The sequence below is a fragment of the Thunnus albacares genome, chromosome 14 (genome assembly GCF_914725855.1).
Source record: "Thunnus albacares chromosome 14, fThuAlb1.1, whole genome shotgun sequence".
NCBI lineage: Eukaryota > Metazoa > Chordata > Actinopteri > Scombriformes > Scombridae > Thunnus > Thunnus albacares.
The window spans coordinates 13,688,019-13,706,972 of NC_058119.1; the positions used below are offsets into that span (position 1 = coordinate 13,688,019).

At 39.3% G+C, this 18,954-nt stretch overlaps 2 protein-coding genes across 3 annotated transcripts; one reads left to right on the top strand and one right to left on the bottom strand.

Annotated features, from left to right (window-relative positions):
- Positions 1-2,232: 2,232 nt before the first annotated feature.
- LOC122997134 (urokinase-type plasminogen activator-like) lies at positions 2,233-5,809 on the bottom strand. The gene is made up of 11 exons (XM_044373132.1): positions 5,716-5,809; positions 5,088-5,192; positions 4,941-4,998; positions 4,711-4,849; positions 4,541-4,623; positions 4,436-4,455; positions 4,161-4,350; positions 3,863-4,008; positions 3,640-3,780; positions 3,403-3,551; positions 2,233-2,774 (listed from the first exon to the last, which is right to left on the bottom strand). Exons 5-11 carry the CDS (start codon positions 4,597-4,599, stop codon positions 2,580-2,582), a joined length of 900 nt encoding a protein of 299 aa, XP_044229067.1. The 5' UTR covers positions 4,600-4,623; positions 4,711-4,849; positions 4,941-4,998; positions 5,088-5,192; positions 5,716-5,809; the 3' UTR covers positions 2,233-2,579.
- Positions 5,810-11,277: 5,468 nt separating this feature from the next.
- Positions 11,278-18,821, top strand: LOC122996812 (inhibitor of nuclear factor kappa-B kinase subunit alpha-like). Of its 2 annotated transcripts, none has more exons than XM_044372515.1 (22): positions 11,278-11,586; positions 12,174-12,313; positions 12,418-12,512; positions 12,645-12,762; positions 12,856-12,925; positions 13,020-13,108; positions 13,201-13,290; positions 13,384-13,508; positions 13,986-14,093; positions 14,276-14,411; positions 14,554-14,754; positions 15,308-15,410; positions 15,626-15,749; positions 15,841-15,992; positions 16,095-16,156; positions 16,249-16,358; positions 16,441-16,490; positions 17,123-17,231; positions 17,335-17,482; positions 17,599-17,648; positions 18,046-18,145; positions 18,424-18,821. In XM_044372515.1, exons 2-22 carry the CDS (start codon positions 12,209-12,211, stop codon positions 18,481-18,483), a joined length of 2,205 nt encoding a protein of 734 aa, XP_044228450.1. In that variant the 5' UTR covers positions 11,278-11,586; positions 12,174-12,208; the 3' UTR covers positions 18,484-18,821. The 2 variants fall into 2 exon arrangements, with proteins under 2 accessions (XP_044228450.1, XP_044228451.1); XM_044372516.1 differs by having other exon boundaries at positions 12,177-12,313.
- Positions 18,822-18,954: the final 133 nt, after the last annotated feature.

Consider the following 18,954-nt stretch of genomic DNA (forward strand, 5'->3'; position numbering starts at 1 on the left):
GACTGGACTCTCTGGTCCACCTGGTTGAATAGACCCTCTCCTCTCCTCTCCTCTCCTCTCCTCTCCTCTCCTCTCCTCTCCTCTCCTCTCCTCTCCTCTCCTCTCCTCTCCTCTCCTCTCCTCTCATCTCCTTTCCTCTCGTCTCCTCTTCCTTAGGAATTGTCCTTAAAGAGGAGTAAGACTCATACTTGCAGCATCTCAAACCCATATATGGGTTGAGGCAGAGTAGAGGAGCAGTAAAGTAAACTGGACCGTGTGAGTAATTGAGGGGGAACACGACGGGCCGCAATTGGCTCCAGTAGCACTGCTGTGAACCGTCTGTATATGTGGACCTGTCCAAACAGACTTTGTTAGAAACCATTGCAGCAGGTTGCTTGGAGAGGTTTTGAAGTATGCTTTCAAAAATGACGTGACGACCAGCTGGGTTGTTTATCACTGGTTGGTCCGAGCAACAAGTGATGCTTATACACTACAATTTGTCCTCCTGGGTCTGACTGTGTGTGTTGGTGTTGTATATTTGCGTTGATTGATTGTCTGTCATGATTGGAGCACTGGTGCTTAGCGTTGCTGTGATATGTTTCTGTTTTTGGGAGGGGGTGTGGATGTTGGAGGTATGGGGTAATAAGACAGAGAAGTCTGAGTCAGTGGACAAATGGACACATAAACACTCATTGCTCCACACTGAGACTTTCCTGGGAATCATAACCCTCTGACAAGCCTTCCCCGCTCAGCAGCTGAACCATGTTTTAGTAGATTGCTACATATGGATATGAACTGTGCTTTCTTACAGAGTCCTAAAATATGTAGTTTCTCTTAAAAAGAGGAAATAACTCCATAGAAGCAAAAGAATACAGCTGATAGTGGGACAGAAACCAAAACTAAACATTCTCTGGAGAAAGCATGGTTGTGGTTCAGTGTGCACACAACTGGTGTTTGTACAGCCAAAGTCAGTGCTCACTTGTATTGTATTGTAAGTGATTATATATTAATATGCAATGCTTCCTTTGTGACAATACAGTAAAACCAACCACATTAAACCTAATCATTCATTCATCTTTCTACTTTTATTTTTTGTTTTTGTTCCCTGTCATCTGCTTAATTTTCACTTTTTGTTACTGTTTACTGTGCTCAAATGCTCTGATGAACTGTGGCTGTCATTTTTTATTGACAGGAACTCTCTTCTTGACAATCTTGTTAAGTGAAACACCAGATGAGGAAATAATTTGATAATGGAAAAGACGTGTAGAGTAGCTCATCCTGTCTGCTTGTTTTACTTTTACTTATTCTTGGCATGGAATAAAAAGTTTTGATGGGAGTTTTGATTGCTGGCCTGCTCTGACTCAACCGACATTAGTTTGTTTTGTTTGTCACATGTACAGTGTACTGTATGTCGCTGTTAAGCTACAGTACAGGGAGGCTTGAAGATAAATCTGCTGCTGTGCATTTGACAGATGTTTAGTAGAATAATTCACAGCGTCTTACTGTAAGAGAGATTCAGTTGAGAACAAGTCGAACTTTTTAGTACTAGATGCCTTTGAGGAATCAGAATATAGTGATGATTAAAGAGACTGAGTGGGAAAAATAATTAAAAAGTCCTGCTCTATTAATTTGCTGCACACACAATTTATTTACCATCTCTAAAAAGTGTATCAAGTGCAGAATTTGAAAATACAGCTGTCCTCTCTTACGAAGATACTCCATTTTTATGTGATTGTTTACAGTAATACTTGTTTGAGAAGACTGAGTGACATGTGGATTACACAATAGTGCCCTCCAGTGTTTGGCAGATGGACACCGGCACTAAAAGACAGTGACAAACTAAACTGAACTCATCTCACTACAAACTGTCTGGGCACTAGACTTAGTTGTTTGGGATTTTTTTTAACATCAGCAATAATGGGATTAATTATCCCATCACTGTTGCTGCTTACTTTTCTTGTCCTTGTTTTCAAACTCAAAAGCTGCAGACAGGCGCAAATTAAAGAGAACTCAAGTGATATTTGTTTCTCTCCTTTTTTTTGTCATATACACATATTTCATTTCTTAGACACATATGTATGTCCTCTAGCAACTGCTCACAGCTGCTATTCCTCTGACGTGCAGAATAAACACAAGGACAGAAGTATGTACTATAAGCGGGTGTGTGTGTGTGTGTACATTTGTATGTGCAAAAGAGAGACAGAGAATGATATAATACACAATATTATTATTTATTACAAAATAATGCTCAATAGCAGGACCAGCCTTTTACAAGAGGACATTCCTCTTACATATAATTAGATAAATAAACTTTCAAATAGCTTGCTTATAAAAACAGATCTAGCACAGAGAGTGAAAAGGTAATAAGTATTAGCATACTATACAATATATAAAATTACATATATTCAACAAAATATTTTATTATTATAATTTATATTTTATATATTTTTCACATTGAAATATGACAGTAAATCCTTCATTGTGCATTTATAGCGGCTGCCACTCTCCACCCCTGCATACACACACACAGCTTACAACATTGCTGCCAAATTTTCCTTTAAAAAAATGAAATGCCCGACCGGTAACTTTCTGCCACAGCTTCATTTTCTGGGATACATGACTCCTGCTGTGTATCTGGGGAGCCCTGTTATGTTTTCAATCCATTTGTTGTAGTTGCTGACCTGTGTGTAAACTCCTGGGTTGTTCTTCTTGGCGCAGCCATTACCCCAGCTCACTACCCCGAACAGAAACATCCGGCCAGATGCTTCACACACCAATGGACCACCAGAGTCACCCTGTGAGGAGAGGACACACCTGTCAGTCAATGCCTGTAGCAGACTCATATGGATACTGACTGGCAGTAAATGAAACAATTACAGGTTTAAATCCATAATATTGTGAACAAATGAATGCTGTGCAAACCGATCTGCCGCTATCAGGCATTTAGTATTTTTTGAATGATTTTAAAATGGTCTGAAGTGGAATTTAGACCCAGAATAATGAACACTTTTTGGGTGACAACAATCAATTTTGATCTAAGATATTTGTTTTAACATCAATAATTGCTTCACAGAACAATATCAAACACATCAATGCAATTTATAAAATAAGAATAGATCAAAAAGTGAAAAAGATTAGAAATTCCTTTATGCAAAGGCTGAAACGTTAAATTAAAGCTTTAAGATGTGCATAAATAAGCAAAACCACATCAAGAGCAAAGGATGCACATGAAGGTCTAAGCTCACAAGAAGGAGTCGTCTTCACACCTCCACTGAGCCTGGTGCATATATGCATGTCAGTTCCTTTAAGTTCTTTATGCACATCTGTTTGCAAGCAAGGTGCTTCCAATCTTTTTCACTTAAGGTTTGTACTCTGGGCTGTTTTTTATTCACATATTATTCATGCAATGACGTCTTTGCTCACCCCGCAGGCATCAGTGCTCCAGTCAGGGCTCCCAGCACAGAGCATGTTGTCAGTGATGCGATCTCCATAGAACAAATCACTCTTACAGTCAGTCTGGGAGATGAGTTTCACCTCGGCCTGTTTCAGTAACTGTGAATAGTGCCATGCGCCTGCAGAGAACACAGTGCTAGTTAGAATCACTCAAATGGCTGAAAGTTCAGTCATGAATCTGTAGGTTAGAGGTTCTGCAGTACATACCAAATCTCTCCTTGCCGAATCCTGCAATGCTGCATCGAAATCCTGCAGGCAGGTGAGTGTGAGGTGGAGGAAGACAAACTGTCCGTGCAGACGCTGATCGCACCGCACATCTTCCATCTCTAGTTCTGATCTTCAACAGTGCTGAAATGTAAAAAGACAGTAATGAGTCCTGTTCACAGAGCACCCATACAGCTATTTCTCTCTCTCACTCTTATACACACACCTATGTCATGGTCGTAGTTGATGTGATCATATTTTTGATGGACGATCAGTTTTTCCACTGTGAACTTCTGTTCCCTGATTGCATCTGTGTCATTAATGGCGCTCTTCCCCAGGTACACAGACAGACGCTTGATGTCGGTTTTCTCACTGCACCAAATACACACATGGTTAACACACACACACACACACACACACACACAGAAATGTGCAAACACATTACACACCCTCATGAGTCACATTGCTATTATAGTTTGAGAACTACGGTGGAGGAAGTGATAGTGGGCAGTGTTTTGTCTCACCCATCTTCAAAGCAGTGTGCAGCAGTGAGAACCCAGCATGGTGAGATGAGAGAGCCACCACAAAGGAAGCCACTACGATTCTTGTAGATAGCAGCCACCCATGGTTGTGACTTTATGGGTATGAAAGAACCACCCACAATTTTACTCAGCCTCTGTTCGGACCTCTCGCCACATGTCAGCTCTGCAGGGACACACAGGACAAGTCAGTGAGTGCTAATGAAGGAAATAACAAAATGCCCTTGTGAAGAATATTAAATATGAGATAACAAACTACCTGTATCCGTTGATGTTGGACCTGTATGGAAACAAAGAAAGATATCATGAGGAAAATCCAAATCAGAGTATTTCAATAACTTTTAAATCGTTAGTCTCGGTCTTACATTTGGGAATTTTGCAGAATTCTCTCACAACCCTCCCTCCTCTTATGACACGGCACCATGGCATCAAGACCTGGTTAGGATTCCTAGAATTCAAGTGCAACAATTTTAAACACATAACATACACAATACTTTCCCCTGATATATCTAGGTGCCAGATACTCAAAGTATACCTGCAGTAATTATGTTCGCCAATTCCCTCTGAGGCTCCCCAAGGGTTTTGAAACTGGTCCCAGTTGAGACATCTTTTGCCGCGACCTGACTTGGAAACAGTTCCCCTGTAACTGCTCCCATCGCCGGACTGACAACTCTCTGAAGATCACATCACAAAGAGAGAGGAGAGAAATTATGATATCTGGTGACAAACAGAGAATTTTAAGAATATATCAATGCCTTAACTTACCTCCATTAAGGCCTTGAGGTTTCAGCGCTCTATTTTTAGACCACCGTTGTGAGAAAACCTGAGAACAGCACAGACAGACAGATTCATAAAAGCCTCTGAATCCACTGGCTTTCAAATCCAAAGCTACTTCCTCTCATTGTTGCTTACCACATTAACATTCATTGCTGCAAGGATGATGAGGATGACTAATAGTTTCATCTTCACTTCTGGTTTTGCTTCTCCTTATTGTGGATATTTTTGTCAGATGATGGCCTGAAAAAAGAAAATAATTTACAGAAATGGAACAACGCCAAGTGACTGGATGACCTTATAGGGAGTTTATCTTTTAGCACATGACCGCATGGACACACGTCTGACTATGGAACAGAAACAGACACATAGGTTCTTTGTCTGGGTTTAATTGTGCCCATTTGCAGTGTTTTATCACATTAGTCTCGATTGCATTGTACATTTGTTGCTGTGGAGAGTTTTAAAGTAAGAGCAGCAGATAGAACATGCTCACTGTCTGTACTATAAAGACAATGCTATCAATATCTGTACAGTGAGTGCAGTATCATTGCAGGCTTGTAGATTACTGTATGGGATGAGTGTATCATTACACCACTCTAGTTTTGCAGTACAGTTAATATTTCTGTATCAAGACACATTCTCGACTTGATAATAACACAAGAAACTGATTGCATGGTTAGAGCTGTGCACAGTTTCTGCCACAAAATATCAGTCTTGGATTTCTTTCATTATTATCATTCATGAAGTAGACAAAAAAAATCCTTACCTTTCTGTCCAAACTTGTAATCCTGATGAAGGTCTTTGTTCTGTTGTCGTAGCAAGATTCAGACTCACGCTGTTAGTTGCTCTGGTGTTGCAGTTCTAATCCTGCCTGCTTTTCCTCCCTTTTAAAAACAAAGAGGAAACAAGTGGGAGGGGTTTATCAGCACATCTGAAAATATGACTGGCTCTCAGCTGCTGATTTGTCTTGACCAAAGAATTTGTCATGTCCTGTCATAGACATACACCCCCTCCCCTTTAACCGCAGAAAAACAGTAAAAAAAAAAAAATCTATCTGAAATTGGTTATGTGTACATTGAAACGGATGTTGCTGTGAGTGCAGATGGGCACATCTGCCCATTCAAACTATAAGGAAAGTTTTAAGACTCATAAGTAATTCCCCTATTGTTCACCACATTATATACTTGGTAGACTGAAGGGTGGCCGCTGGTGGAATAATTTACCATTCTTTATAATCAAATCACTGAATAAGGTCATTTTACATTTAACAACAGCTGAAGAAATGTATTATTATATTATAACAAGTCACCGATAAACAGCAGGTTTTTCTGACTGATACAGGGCTTTTACAGCTTATCATGACAAGAGCAGAATGAAGAAGTGTTCTGTTTTGATTGAAGGCTGAGTAGTCAATAGGGGTTTAAATGCAATGTGTATGCTGATTATAATACAATCTAGTGCTGTGCCTTGTTTTATGTTTTCAAATTTTATGTGTATGTGTATTTATGTACAGTGCTTTGAATTAGTTCCCTTGAGTTTGTCCAAACTTTTGACTGGTACTGTAGGTACAGGAAAGTGACAAATCAAAGGAAAAACCAACATAAAGTGTCTTAGTAAGGTGTTTGGCCACCACGTGTTGCCAGAACAGCTTCAGAGCACCTTGGCATTGATTCTACGAGTCTCTGAACTCTAATGGAGGGATGAACACCATTTATTCTAAAAGATATTCCCCCATTTGGTGTTTTGATGGTGATGGTGGAGAGCGCTGTCTACCACATCGGTCCAAAATCTCCCATATGTGTTCAATTGGGTTGAGATCTGGCGACTGTGAAGGTCATAGCATATGGTTCACATCATTTTCATACTTACCCCTCGCGCCCTATGGAAATGTTTTCTCATAGGAAAAAGGTGACCACTCAGAACAACTTTGTATTGATTTGCAGTGATCCTTCCCTCTATGTGGACCCAACCCATGCCAGCAAAATGCCCCCCCACAGCATAACAGAGCCATCGGTTACCCTCAATGTAGGGGTCAAGCATTCAAACCTGTACCAATTTTTCCTTTAATTTGTCTGTATGTATATTACAAAAATATAACCATGAATAGTTTTTATTTATCAATTAACTTTATACAAAGTTCAGCAAAGAGAGGAAACCTACATAAATATTTGTTTGCCTTTCAAACAGCACCAGTCCTCCTGGGTGCACCTACACACAGTTTTTCAAGGTACTTTGAGGTTGGTTGTTTGTGCATCTTGGAGAAGCTGCCACAGTTCTTTATGGATTTAGGCGTCTCAGCTGCTTCTGTCTCTTCATGTAATCCTAGACTGACTTCACGATGTTGAGATCAGGATTCTGTGGGGGCCATATCATCTGTTGCAGGACTCCTTGTTTTTCTTGTTGTGGAAGATAATTCGTTATGACTCTGGCTGTATGTTTGGGGTCATTGTTATGCTGTAGAATAATTTTGGGACCGATCAGACGCCTCTCTGATGGTATTGCATTATGGATAAAAATATAAACATCTTAAGGGCCTAAAACTTTTGCACTCTCATGTATGTGCATTATGTATAAAAATATGTATGTAATGTTTTCACTTTTGTTTAATTTATAATAAGACATTTTTAATTTTTAATTTTTTTTTTGTGGACCTCAGGGAGAGTAGGTCTCCAAGGTTTTTTTTTAATGTAGAAAAGAGCATAAAAGCTAAATGTGTTCTAGATTTAAAAAAAATAGACCACTAAATCTGTTTGCTCAGATATTGCATAAAACAAAGTGATCTCACTTCTATTAGATCATGTTGTGCATAAACATCCTCTTGAATTATCAGCTATTTTCCTCCATTCCATCTACATCATTAATCAAGATGATAATCAAGAAATCATGTATTCCTGAAACTTCCTGAGAAGATGATGATATTACCCGATGGGCTCATTTAACCAACTTCCTTAGAGTAGCAAATCTTTCAATTATAGTGTAAACAGTGAGTAACTTCCCCCAAAACAATAAGCATTGTGTCAGACTTTTGGGGCTTTCTTGGCATAAATCTTTCACATGAACATTTCCTCATAAACTACACTGACGCCCGTATGAGTCAATTTCCTCCTCTTTGACGGGGGACAATGGACTTGATACGTTTTTGTGAGGCTTAAGGGGCTTGGGATCTCCGAGGGATGAGATAAATATTTACAACATGAATGTGCCAAAGTCATAAAGCATGAAACAACTTAACAGCTTAAAACATTGATTTAAACAGCTTAAAACATTAATTTAATTAATGTATTGACTCCTATTGCAACCTTCTCTGTGTTAACTTTGATGTCTACTTTAAGCCACACTCAGGTGTTTCACCAAAAGAAGAACAATGAATTACACAAAAATTACCAAACCCAGGGAAGCCCAGAATATTTGTTGAAGCCACCTGCAATTTGAAGTGTTTCATTTTGTCATTTTGTCTGGTCTTCTTCCTCATTTAGTCCAGTCTGGACCTCCACGTGCTGTCGCACAGCCTCAGCTGTTTTGTCACATCTTGCTCTTCTCCATGAATCATTTTTAAATCTGATGTCATGCACCTCAGCTTGCTCCAATAATGTACTGTAAGTTAAAAGAAATTATAAACAGACTCTCAACATGCTCACTGAAGGGTCAGGGGCCCACAGTTGGAGAGAGGGCCCCTTCAGTGTTTAGTGTCAACAAACTCCGATGATCTTTAAAGTGCTTTTTTTGTTGTTTCTCTTATTCTAAATTGTTCAAATTAGATGTGTTTGTATGTTACGATAGTTGTGTGTGCTGAATTCTCCTGTAATAATAGCTAGAAGCTCCTACGTGTTATGTAGGAGGTTACAGCTATAGACCGTGGGATTTTGTTTCAACATTAGTGTGTTGAAAACGAGAAGTACAAGCCACAGAAACATAGTGTGATTAATCTTTCAGGCTAATCTGATGTTAAAACAGTATTGCCTCATCATAATTGTTTGATAATGTAAATTAAAGTGGTAACTATTCCATCGAAATGAACCATTAAATTCTAGGGAGTTTATTTGTCATGTCAAGGCCTTACTTCCTTTATCTAAAGTGCCAACTATGTATCATCTCTGAGAGCAATTATTTTCACTATATTCACTATTCACACATATTTCACCCAACAATGTATTGATGGGGATTTCAGACTCACCTATCTGTTTCTCCTTTCCAGTGTTCTGAGAAAATGTAGAACTTTTTTGAATAAAAAGGGAAGCCGAGCAGTTTTAGAAACTATTAGGGTGGGTGTGCAACCACAGCTTTAAATACATGCATGCCTACACATCCCCAATTTGATTTCCACTATTAGTTGTAATTCTACAGTACAGTATTTACAAGCCATGTTTTCTTCTTAATTCATCTTCTTAATAGTCTGCAGACACAAAACAGATTTGAATTTTCGTTGTATTGTTTTATTCTTGCCTTGCTTGCAAGTTGCTTTGGATAAAAGTGTCTGCCAAAAATAACAAAATGTATTGCATAAGGAGAAATATAATATAATTCACTATAAGTGAGTTATATTATTTGGATACTATTTGAATACCAATATTTGATATATAAAACTTGGCTAATCTAAAATATTTCTAATAGTTGAACACCTGCTAAGCAAAGAACCAGTTTAGTCATGAGTCATGATTTTTTTTTATTGGACACTCTGAAATTTATTGCTTCACAAACATACTTTGTTTCACGTAGAAGGCAACAAACACAACAAAAGCACAGACAGCTGCAATTTATTTTGTTTCATGGTTGCCAACATCAGGAGCACTGGCCATTACATCAGTCCTTTAATCATCGTTTTAACCATGTCGTCAAATTTCCTGACTAACATCATGTTTCTCAAGCGCTACTGTGACCACATCTTTCATCTCATCAGAGCTTTGGTGAATTGAGAAATTGTGAGCTCCCCCTGATGTCAGATGTCTGGAACCATAAATCATTAATAATGCAGAAAATACTGATATCCTCTTGAAGTAAAAGATGACATTTGATGACAATTTTAAGAATGCATTTCATTTTATAATTGTAATCTCAGTGAAGGATTAGTCGGGCTTATATGTACATTATATATATATATGATGTATGTATGTATGTGTGTGTGTGTGTGTGTGTGTGTGTATATATATATATATAATGTATGTATGTATGTGTGTGTGTGTGTGTGTGTGTGTATATATATATATAATGTATGTATGTATATATATATGTATGTGTGTGTGTGTGTGTGTGTGTGTGTATATATATAATGTATGTATGTATATATATATGTATGTGTGTGTGTGTGTGTGTGTGTGTGTGTGTGTGTGTATATATATATATAATGTATGTATGTATATATATATATGTATGTGTGTGTGTGTGTGTGTGTGTGTGTGTGTGTGTGTGTGTGTATATATATACACACACAAACACACACACACACTTTCAGGCTAATCTGATGTTAAAACAATATTGCCTCATCATATATATATCAACCAAATCAAACCTCTGGTTCTCAAATTTTTGAATGTTTCAAATATTTGGGAACCTGGCTGGATGAAAAGACTGACTTTAAAGACCCATGTGGAACAATTGAACAATTTATTTGGGGGTAATTTTATATTGAAACTAACCATGTTTTTCATCTGCTACTTGGAAAACCTTTCTACAATAATGTTTGCACCTGATAAAAGTGATATTGTAGCTTTTAGACTGCATACATAAATCTCCCTCCACCTTAAAGCCTCTTGTGTTCCCTGCACTTTATTACAGATGATAATTTCTTGACTCACCATTGTATCTTATGTGAAAAAAAGAGATGTTTACCAACAGAAGGGAGATGCATGGTGTATCTATGAGGCCCTACTAGAAGAACTGCTCTCTGATAATGTCTAAATACAATAATTATAGGCTAATGTCAGGTCACAGGATATTTTAGCTTCAGTTGTACCACAGTTGTTACCACTGAGTGTGGAAAAACTGCTTTATAATACTATTTTCCGTATAAATAGTTTGAATGCACTTGTAATTTTATCTAATGTGGAACCTTTCAGTCTGTGTACTGTACTGTATTTTGACAGGACTGAAACTGTGCATATGGCACCATCTAGTGAACAAATGAGGACCTTATCATAGCTTTGGGGGAAGATTTGTTCTTGCTGATGGAAAAAAAGGAAGGAGTGGAAATATTGCACCCATGTTGACATTAAATTCATCAATTAACACCCTGTCCGCTGGTTTGGGTGTGGGTTGGATGGGAAATCCCCTAAACAGAGGGACTAGTTGAAGTCTGCCTCCATGCGTCCTCTGCAAACCAGACACGCATGCGCAGATGCAACGTCTGCCTGCCTGTCAGTTTACATACTTTCACTTTCCGCATATATCAAGCCGCCCCTCGCTGTATGTTTCCATCCAAAACTACTACAAGAACAGCGTAAACGTATCGTTAAAGCTGTGTTTGATGAATTGGGAAGATTGAAGGTTAAATTTCGCCGGTTCACGTCTAACTGTTAAGTGTAAACACGAAGAAAAGGGACCGTAAACAACACGGTTAGCTAACTTTTAGGGCAACAATGTTCTGACATAAAGCGCTGAAGAAATGACCTCAGTCATCTATAAACTCTGACCTCCTGGACAGGTGAGTGTATCTGATCTTTGAGGAGTGGTGTGTTTCTTTTAGTAGACTTAAGCAAGTTATCTGCCTTCAGGAAACTTAAAATTGGCTTTTAACAACAACGACAACTGGCTTTTAATCCTGAGTTTACCAAGCTACTGATAGTATGAGCCAAATACAACATCTCAAGAGCAGTTAATATAATAAAAAGGTGAATTTAAACTGTTGATCCCCGTGGAAAAATAGGTAACTGTTGCAGCAAAATCTTATAATCAGCAACAGTATTAATTCTATGTGCACCACTAGAATATAAAAAGAAGCCCTGAAAGTAGAATAACATAACAATTAAGAGTTAAAATTACCATTAAACTAGTGTTAAGTGAGTTGAGGAATAAATCACTGGCTAACATTTGTGTTATTACAACTTATATTACAATACATTAATATAAAGCAGTACTGAACATTTAACTGTCCAAGCAGATGCAGACGAATACCACAAGTAGTGGAAAATCATGATTAAAAAGGTCTAAAAAGTATAAACAACTGAAAAGAAGCCATACTATACATATTTTGACAGTGACACACTTTTTGTTATTTTGGCTCTACTTCAGCAGACTACCTCTGACGCCACAGCAGACCTCACGTTATGGAGCGTGCAGCACTTAAACAGAGCCAGCTGTGTGGCTCATGGGAGATGAAGGAGAGACTTGGGATGGGAGGCTTTGGGCACGTCTACCTGTATCAGCACCTTGTAAGTGCTGTCATATATGTACCCATGTATAATCAGGAGAACATAAACTGCAGACCCAGGTGTGTCTTTGGCTTAGTTTTACCTCTGACCTGTGTTTGGAGCAGGAGTCTGGAGAAAAGATTGCTGTGAAACTTTGCCGCCTAGAGCTGAACTCCAAGAACAGAGATCGCTGGAGCAGAGAGATCCAGATCATGAAGAAGTGAGTATGAATCATCTGCTTGTGTTTGGAAACTGGCGCAATAATAAGCTTTGTTGTATATTTGCTTGGATAACTGACCACCTCTCTTCTTGTCAAACCATCAATGAATCTTTGGCTTTCTTTCTTTTACAGGTTGAACCATGTAAATGTTGTTCAGGCCAGAGAAGTTCCAGAGGAGTTGAGCTCGATTGCTCTAAATGACCTACCTCTGCTGGCCATGGAGCATTGCTCCAGAGGAGACCTACGCAAGGTACCCACTGTGTATTTCCTAAAGACCACAAGTAATTTATTGTCTTTTCATACATAACAGTATTCACCTCTTTCTCTGTTCCTCATTTTGTAGGTTTTGAATAAACCAGAAAACTGTTGTGGACTAAAGGAAAGTGAAGTCCTCTCGCTGCTCAGTGATATAGGTAATATTCCTCAGTTTCTACTCTGATAAAAAGCCACTGTTTTCACATGTTGATACATAATGTATATCAAATATTTTTTTTTAAATCTACACAGGTTCTGGTATCCAGTATCTCCATGAAAACAAGATCATCCACAGAGACCTAAAGCCGGAGAACATAGTTCTACAGGAGATTGGTGGGAAGGTGAACTAATTTCCTCTTGTACTTACACACATGCAGCCTCTGTGATCTGCCTTTTCGCCCCGCTCTCACTCTGAATCTATGTATTCCTCCAGCTTGTCCATAAAATCATTGATCTGGGTTATGCAAAAGACCTGGACCAGGGCAGTCTCTGTACATCCTTTGTTGGAACTCTCCAGTATCTGGTAAGTGTTGCAGTAGTATTACGCTTCATTTCATATTACAAGACGTATCATTCATTAAGCCCTGTTTTATACATGTCTGTTTATGTGTGCCAGGCTCCAGAGCTGTTTGAAAGTAAACCCTACACTGTAACTGTCGACTACTGGAGCTTTGGGACAGTGATATTTGAATGCACTTGTGGCTTTCGTCCCTTTTTACACCATATGCAGCCTGTACAGTGGTGAGTCAACCATGGCAGCAGTATTTTTCTCTTCAATACTCATAGGAGACCCTGGGGATACAGTTTTAACATCTCTTCAGTGTTTTATATTTATACAAAAAATACACACACTGCAAAAACTATGCACATTACAGTGAGAAAATCAAGTAATCCTACAGTATTTTTTCAAATGATAGTATTCAAACATACAGAAAAAGCCATTGTCTCAATGTTATCACAGGACATAAAAATACTTAATTAGGTTACAACAAATTGATTATCAAAAGATTCACTATATTATTACTATATATTCCAGCAGTGATATGAACCAAAAATTGATTGAATATTTGAGTGATAATATCTCCAGTTTTCAGTGTCTGGAGTATTTTTATCCTAAATAAGTGTTTTGGGACAAACTGATATTTTGTGGATCTACCTTGCAATTTGTCTGATATATCGTCAGTCTTTTTCTCTTTGCATGTTTGGCTGCTTTTGTAGGACAAGCAAAGTGAAGAACAAAGGTCCCAAAGACATCATAGCAGTAGAGGACATGAATGGAGAAGTCAGATTCTCGACACATCTTCCATATCCCAACAATCTCAGCAGGTAGATACAAAAAAAGAACACTTTTTCATTCCTACCAAAGTCAAGCATCCCTCATTCTACCTGCATCATCTAACCTGTGTGTGTGTGTGTGTGTGTGTGTGTGTGTGTGTGTGTGTGTGTGTGTGTGTGTGTGTGTGTGTGTGTGTGTGTGTGTGCGTGCGTGCCTGTGTTTGTGTGTTTAGGCCGCTGCTGGAACCAGTTGAGTCTCTTCTGCAGATGCTGTTACTGTGGGACCCTGCAACACGTGGTGGAGGGTTGGATCCTGACACAAACAAGCCGCACTGCTACACCGCTCTGCAGAATATCCTCAACATGAAGGTCAATAATATGAACCTCGCTTGTAATTACACCAATTTGAACCCGATTTTATTGAGTGCTTTTATGGTTTTATATTTGCCACAAGACTAGATGACAGTAGTCCAAAGCAAACCTCGTGCTCCACACCTTTTCCTTCTATCAGGTGATCCATGTGTTGGACATGACATCAGCCCAGCTGCACTCCTTGGTTCTGGGTTCTGAAGAGAGCTTACACTCCCTCCAGCTTCGTCTGGAGACACACACTCAGTCACACATCTCCCCGCTGAGTCAGGAACTGCTGTTAGAGACGGGAATCTCCCTTGACCCACGCAGACCGCCTGCACACTGCCTACCAGATGGGTTGGTATGTGACACACACACACACACATACCCGCACCCACACACACAAACACGCACTCACACACACACACACACACACACACACACACACACACACACAAACACAAACACACACACACAAACATGCACCCACACACACAAACAAAAATATCTAATGTCAAACCAGCTCAGCCACATGTAAATACACAGTAGCCCACAAGAGGACCTACTGTTTTTTTAACAGTTCTGCATCACACTGAATTTGCTGTTTCTAGCAGTAGGAATGGGTTGTTGTTGATTTTTTGCCATTTTTGCTTAAATGTTACAACAGTGCAATTCATTTAAAAGATATTTAAAATGCCTTTACAGTACAAAAGACAAACATGCTGATTTGTAGGAACAAATAGACAAATCGTTTGACATTAAGTTTGCAGAGTGTTTGTCTTTTTGGCTGAACTGGTAGAAACTGAAGAGTCAAATCTAAATCTAAACCTCAGCATAGATGTCTACCGGTGTGCTGTGACCCTCCACTAACACACACTGTAGTACACGCGGTGATATTTGTTCTCTGCTTTCAGCGAGGGTGGGACAGCTCCATAGTTTTCCTTTTTGATAAGAGTCTGACCAAGTACTCTGGGCCACTGACTGCCAGACCTCTGCCAGACAGTGTCAACTTTATAGGTGAGATATTTAACTTCATACTGAGCTGTAAATCATGTCCTAAAGTTACTCTTCAATTTCTCTGTGTGTTGTTGTCCTCAGAATGCGGGTTTTAGAAAAGTTAAATAAAACCTTGTTGTTTTTGAAAGTCAATCGAATTGAATTTCATCCGACGAGTTATGGAAGAGGCTTTGAATTTGATGTCCAAGTAAATGTGGGAATGTGTGTTGTCTTAGTCAGGGAGACCAAGACGCAACTCCCACTGGCTGCACTGAGGAAGGTGTGGGGAGAGGCAGTCAGCTACATCTGTGGGCTGAAAGAAGACTACATACGTCTGTACCAGGGACAGAGGGCTGCTATGTAAGTGCACACAAACACACACATATATATAGTATATCCATACACTTACACACACACACTACTGAAGTATCCTTCCCTTATGTTTGTGTAGGCTGAGTTTGCTGCGTTACAACACCAACTTGACGCGGTACAAGAACCTGCTGTTCTCCCAATCGCAGCAGCTCCGAGCCAAACTGGCTTTCTTTAAGACCAGCATCCAGCACGACCTTGAGCAATACACCAAGCAGAGACACACCGGCATCTGTGAGTGGATCTTAATGTGCTGCTGTAACACATACATACATTTAAAGTCATTACAGAAGTACTAATTGAAACAATCTGCTGTTGTGGCGTATTTATCTAAAGCTTCAGAAAAAATGCTGAAGACGTGGGAGGAAAATGAAGACAAGGCTGATGGGTTTACAAAGGTAGGACAAATGTTAAATTCCTAGTCATAGTGACAACCTTACTGACAGTTATTTAAAAACAACACGTGCTATGAGGGTGTTTTCTGCTGTAGGTTGCAGACGTGGGGTATCTTGATGAAGAGATAGTGGCTCTACATTCTGAGATTGTGGAGTTGCAGAGGAGTCCGTTTGCGAGGAAACAAGGGGATGTAATGGAGCAGCTGTCAGTATTTCTGTTATAATTATGCAATTATCATTTCAATGACTGTGATGTACAGAAACTAATCTAATGTCTCTCTTTTCAGTGAGGAAAAAGCTATTGAACTCTACAAGCAACTGAAAGCTAAATGCAAAAGTTAGTACACATCATCACATATATAAAATAGTAGAGACCATTTACTTTGCAGAATCTGATGATGCTTGTTGCTATGGATACAATTCAGTGCTATAAGAAATAAATATTTTATGCCAAGTTCACACTACACATTTTAGCCCTGATTTTCCACTCGGTGAACTCGGTGAACTGTTCAAAGACACGATCTGAGAGCTCACCGATGCGTCACAGACGCCCAAAAGATATCAAGCAGGCTAAATAGACAATTCTTGCTGCCTGCGTACGCTATGCCATTCTCTCACCCATGTTTTTTTCTTTTTCTTCTGGTTTTTTGCTCCAAATCAGTGCACTTTGCACTTGTGTTTTCATGACAAAATGTAGTTTGGAGACCTGACAGATTTGTCGGGGATTCCTCCTGGTGAAAGATCTTGTAATGTGTAACCCTTTGTCGCCGATCAGTCATGTCGTGCGCAAACCACGACTTCAAGACTCCCGATTACAAGACAGAAAGTTGTGTATTGTGAACAGTATAAGCGATCTGACGAGAAAGTCGTGTACTGTGTCCATGGCATTAGCTGTCAAAATGTATAGAAGGATTCAATGAACTAGTACACCACAGTGGTAGTAATAGGAGTATGTGTTCGTTCATACAGGTCCTGACCCTCCACATGGCTACAGTGACAGCTCGGACATGGTGAAGACCATACTCCAAACGGTTCAGAACCAGGACCGAGTGCTGAAGGACTTGTACACTCACCTGAGGTAAAATCCACCGCTCTAGAATAAACAGAGACACACACAACCATGCAAAGTTCAGCATGAATGAGGTATCATTTTACACTTCCCCATCTTTCTCTTTCTGTAGCACAATTCTGGTGTGTAAGCAACGCATCGTTGATTTGTTCCCAAAGTTGGAGAGGGCGGTAGAGAACATAAAAACGGCAGAGGCAGCAGTGATGCAGATGCAAATGAAGAGACAGAAAGAGTTCTGGTACCTCCTCAAGATTGCCTGTGTGAGTATACAACAAGTGAAACAACAGGAAATATTCTTATCTCTCAGTGAGGGTTTAGGAGCACTGCAATTCAGTATAATACTTAGCTAATACTGCGTGTCTTGTCGTGTCTTAAGGCGCAGAGCAATTCTCCATCGCAGTCGTTAATGCAACGGTCCAGTGACGGGTAAGATCACAGCCAGATGTCTCACAGAGCTCAATACATGAACAGCAACATATCATCATGTGACTGTTTTTCTGATATTAGTGTAGAAGATGATCTGATGAAGATGGTCTACTGTAGAATGAGTTGCACAATCAGCTGCTGGGTTTTGCACAAATCACAAAACTACCACTAGAGGTCATTCGATGCACCTTAAAGTTTAGTAGTTTGTAGAAACCAAACAGGACAACTCATGCGTTCCTGAATCACCATTGACTTGATGACTATAATACAGAGCCTCCAAAGTCCTGAAAGACAGTATTTTTTTGGTCCAGCATAAATTGGGTGAGAGATGATACACACAGACTCGCGCATAAAAACACATTCACACAGTCAATTTAGAGTCTCTGTTCTCTTTTAGTGAAACTGTTCATCAATTACTGGATGACAATCAGCGTTATCTGAGTCAACTAACTTCTCTGCTGCAAGACGCCACCCAGGAGATGGAGCACAGTGTTATGGTATGTTATACAGGTGTGAGGGAGTGTGTTCATGCATATAAGCAGATTCTTGAAGTAACAACTTATATATAAACTAAGCTGCTCACTATAAATATTTGACCAGAAGGCGTCTTAAAAAAAAATTAACATTGTAAATTTTATTAGACACCTTTATTAGAAGGTTCAAGATGGGAGAATGGCATGATAATGTTCAGCAGGGAGGGTGGAGAACGGTATGTCATGTAGTTCAGTATAAGCAATGTGTTGATGGTAAAAAGGTCTGTTTGTTCTCTCTCCAGGATGAGGACTGGAGCTGGACTCAGTATGGAGCAGTGAAAGCTCGATCACAGGAGCTATAAAAACTGACCAAAGACTCAGTGTTGTGAGTCACAGATACATGTTGTAAACAAGTGCCTTATCAGAGTTACACTATCCGAAAGCCTTTTGATTCCAAACTGTGTCATTTACCTACGTATAATGCTGTCAGATTGTGAATTTACAACACGTTAACGTGTGAAACAGACTGATGTGGTAAGCTACTCGTGTTTTAACTTAGGTGTATATTTTTTAATTTTAAAATCTATATATCCAGCCCTAACCAAGACTTATTTATTTCACTGGTAAAACTGATTGGAGTAAAGGATTGCTGCTGATAAACTATGCATGTTTGAATGTGAATAAATCATAGACTATATGACACTTACTTGCAATGTTTTGTCCCTGATCTATATTTGTTACTATCAGTCTAATTGTGGTTTGTCTACACTATGCAAGTGTCAGCATGTTTCAGATAATGAGTGTCTGGTCATTTACATTCACACACTGAACCA